This window comes from Brachyhypopomus gauderio, chromosome 5 (genome assembly GCF_052324685.1).
Source record: "Brachyhypopomus gauderio isolate BG-103 chromosome 5, BGAUD_0.2, whole genome shotgun sequence".
In the NCBI taxonomy this organism is placed as follows: domain Eukaryota; kingdom Metazoa; phylum Chordata; class Actinopteri; order Gymnotiformes; family Hypopomidae; genus Brachyhypopomus; species Brachyhypopomus gauderio.
The window spans coordinates 32,910,549-32,914,632 of NC_135215.1; the positions used below are offsets into that span (position 1 = coordinate 32,910,549).

Below are 4,084 nucleotides of genomic sequence, written 5' to 3' on the forward strand. Positions count from 1 at the left end.
ACTACAAGCTGCCCTTCGATTCACTCCGTAATTTAATCCACAGGGGGCGGAGCACATTGCATCAGCACTTTCACAGGAGGGTCATGGGGTCGTTTCCCCCCCAGCCTCGTCCCTCACTAAACCTCCCCACCGCTTGCCTGTGACGGTGTTTGTTTGCGTGTTTTAGGTTACTGGTTTTGCTAGTCACTCAGTTGTTTGAGGGGGCAGTGCTGTTGCACAAAGATGCATGTGAACCGACAACTGAGCTTGAGAACATTACAGGGTAAGAGCTGAACCTGAATCAGACTGCTGCATTCCATTCACACACACACACTCACACACACACACACACACACATCCACACACACACACACACTCCTAGTGTAGTACAGGGATAGGCATTCAACAGTTCTGTCTCGCTCACGCTCGCGCACACAGACAGAAACTTACAGACCAAATGTGTCAGTGACTAGAAATGATAATCCTATCAAATTTTGTTGAAGGCAGTTTCCAAGCAGAAAGGAGGAGGACTTCTATTCCCAATACACGCAAGAAACGGACGACTTCCCCGTTTAACTGACCAAATCCACAGATAATGCAACTCTAAATCAGAGCCCACAAACGGCTTGGACGAAAAAATAAAATAAAAAGACAACCCGTCTTCACATTTTGTGTCCGTAACCTTGACCCATCAAGCCCCTTCTTCAGTAAAACACGTGGCAATGTAAAAAAAAAATGTGGATGAAGCAGGAGGTCGTAGTTTGACATTAGATGATCAGATGCATTTCAGAGCCATTCTTGTGAAATCCCAGATCGTTGCAAACGGTATGCAATCTTTATCATTTTTAACCTACTTTCAAGGAGGTGTTTGCTACAACCTTCAGGTGAGCGAGCACACCAAGTCTACAGCTGTAGCTTTAAAGCTTTATAGGACACTTATAGCAACAGAAAATGTAAGCCCGCATAGAAAGGCATCATATCGTTTACGGCATGGTTCAGCTTACCGTAAATAAAAAACCAATTCTATCGTCATTCTACAGTGGCCTGAGGAAGTAGCATATTACATCTAGTACATTTGAGAGAATGTGAACGGGGGGGTTGAGTTATCCCAGTGGCTTTAAGGTCATACTGGACATGCTACGTCCCGACTTGAATACCTTAATACTCCCCAACCACAAAGTGGTTTTGTGCTTCATTCTCTGTATATTGGTTTCTAACAGGTAGGTACGTGTGTGGTTGCCATTACATTTACATGCAAGTAGCAGCCAGTGGGGTGCGAGGACTCGAGGTTTTGTGCGGTCAGGTTTTAGCTGCCGTAAGCCTCACGCCAATCGACATCCTGCCCAACAGGAAGGAGGCAGGAGTGGCAGCTGACGGCTCTCTGCAGCGAGGGGTCTGGAGACCGGCGCTGACGCGCAGCTGTAGGGGCGACACACACACACACACACACATGGATCAGACAGCCCAGCACAGCTCTAACGAGGATGGGACCAAAGTGCTCTCGGAGACAGGCAGCTGCCCAGAACAACTCCTCAGTACGACCAAAAGGGGACGAGAGAGAGAGAGAGAGAGAGAGAGAGAGGAGAGAGAGGAGAGAGAGAGAGAGAGGAGAGAGAGAGAGAGAGAGAGAGAGAGAGGAGAGAGAGAGAGAGAGGAGAGCGAGAGAGGAGAGAGAGAGAGAGAGAGAGGAGGGGGGGGGGGGGGGGGGGGGGGGGGTGGTTCACTGCAGCACACAGCCACAACCTGCTGGAAATAGCTGCATCATTACAGAATTCCTGTCAAATAATATGCCGTGTCTGGTACATGTGTTTGTGTGTTTCTTTTGCAAAATGAATAATAACTTCAAAGGCTAATAATATCTCCCATTCAGACATAATGCTGAGGGTTATACACAGGTCTGGGTTTGGGCTACCGGTCAGGAGAAACGGCAGACAGATATCCAGCCATTTAACATTTAGCCTATCTGCAATTAACAGTTTTCTCATGGTAGGACTCAGTGGGTGTCCCCACAAATAAAAAGGAAGACACAGAATAAAATGATGGGTTACATGAATTATTTCTTGGGGGATAATTAAGACAGCCAATTAACTTTTTGTGAGTGAGTCTTTATTATGCATTATGGTATTGCAACTAGACTGTGTAAATTCTCTGCCCTCAGTCATAGCTGTTCAGTCCTTATCAAGATTATTTAACTCAGACCATGCAGTGTGCGTACACACACACACACACACACACACACTAAAAATAGCTTCCATTGATTGTTGCTGGTTGTTGTAGCAGCATGGTACAGTGAAACAGAGAAGCACACCAAAAGTCACAAAAACTGTCCAGGCAGTTCAATTCCTTTAAAAATTTAAAACGGCATTTCTCAATTCAGCCCTTACGACGTACTGAATCCATCACTTCATCACAGTTCCCAACATAACTCATTCAATCAAGATCACTGAAGCAATCAACAACGCGGGATTAGTTAAATAATTTGCATGAAATCCTAGAATCCACCAAGAACTGGTCTAGAAAAAAACCATGCTCCAAAACATCGAATGTGCATCAGCAATACATATACGAGGGCAAGCTGAGAACGTCTGAGGGAGGCGGGGCCTGCACGAGAGAGGCGGAGCCTGCACGAGAGAGGCGGAGTGAAGACTCGAGTGTGGGAGTAGAGCTTGGCACTTTATCTGCAGTGCTGGCGATGCTTTACGACAGTCACCAAACTGCAAAGGGGGCAGAACAAACGTAGGTTTGAAAATATGTCCTAGTTTTAGCAGAGCCCAGCGGCAGAACTGGGCCCCTGCAGCCCGCCTGTGCACGAATTAATGACACGAGACACCAAATAATTACGTCAGAAGGAGGCCTCTTTAATCAAGCCTTCCACGGTCAAGATGCTTGTTTACGACCTACGTAGCGTGATTGGCTCCAGAACACTGAAACGTCGGGACCAACGGTTCTAGTGGAGCAAAGTGAGGACAGCTGCTGGATGAAAGTGTTGACCCGGAACACCGTGGACGCCGTCCTGGCGCCAGCAGGAGAGGAGTGGAAGATCTGACGTTCTCTCTCTCTCTCATCTTCTCCCCTGGAACCCCAACACCCAACAAGTAGCGTGTGGTGAGCCAACGTGTCCAGAAGAGGGACAGACGTGTGTCAGACTGCCCACGTTGAAATGTCCTCTAGTGATCGGACACGCCGGTCTTGATATTGAAACTTCAGAGTGAAGCTCATAACACGGACCAGGAAGAAAGGATACCGAAGACAGTGTGTGTGTGTGTGTGTGTGTGTCCATCACTGCAAATCTGTAAGTATTTGAGTAACAATTTGCATCCCGTACAGTTATGCAGGTCTAATAAGCTTATAGCAAAGCCCATATGGCAAATGTATTAGCAAAGTACTGATACATCATGCTAAACAACAAATAGAATGCATAAAAACCAATTTACAATTTAGCATATAGATATTTACGTAACAGATGTAAACAAGATCTTTAATGGCCAACCAGCAAGACAGAACACTAAGTGTTTGTTAAATGGTCTACTTACAGCATTTCACTCTGATCACATCAGAAGAGTCAGAATCATCCCTGTGTCTGTCTCTCCTCTATACCTAATACACCTAAAGATCCCCAACTCAACCACGCAGCCGATCAAGGCTCACATCAAAACCGCTCTCACGCCACGAGATCTACAACTCAATCAGTGAGCAAGACACAGAAACAGAGACAGAGCACAGGAGGGGGGGACAGGATCAGGTCGGGTGTGTGTGCGTGTGTGTGTGTGTGTGTGGGGGGGGGCATCTCTTCTAGTCCTAGCAACTACTTTAAGTGTGCCTAAAAGCAAAGGCAAGTCTGTTTATTAAATCCTCTATACCCTATCCGGACCCGTCTCTCACTGGCTCCCCATTCCTTCACAACACACCCACAAACCCACACCCACACACACCTGAATAAATCCCTGTGGCTTGGCAGAATTGCAACAGTGTCAGTGTGTGTGTGTGTGTGTGTGTGTGTGTGTGTGTGTGTGTGTGTAAGGGGGGGTGATGCTGTTGTGCTACAGCATACAGTTCCCCTGCTCAGAGATCCATCTGCAGTGTAAAGTGCTGTAGTGGCGTTAAC

General features: G+C 46.9%; 1 protein-coding gene across 1 annotated transcript in view; it reads right to left on the bottom strand.

Moving 5' to 3' along the window:
* The window catches only part of myo9ab (myosin IXAb), a 56,224-nt gene extending 55,253 nt beyond the window's left edge, over positions 1-971 (bottom strand). The window contains 1 exon segment of the mRNA XM_077004640.1: positions 967-971. Within this exon segment, the coding sequence (XP_076860755.1) occupies positions 967-971 (5 nt within the window).
* Positions 972-4,084: the final 3,113 nt, after the last annotated feature.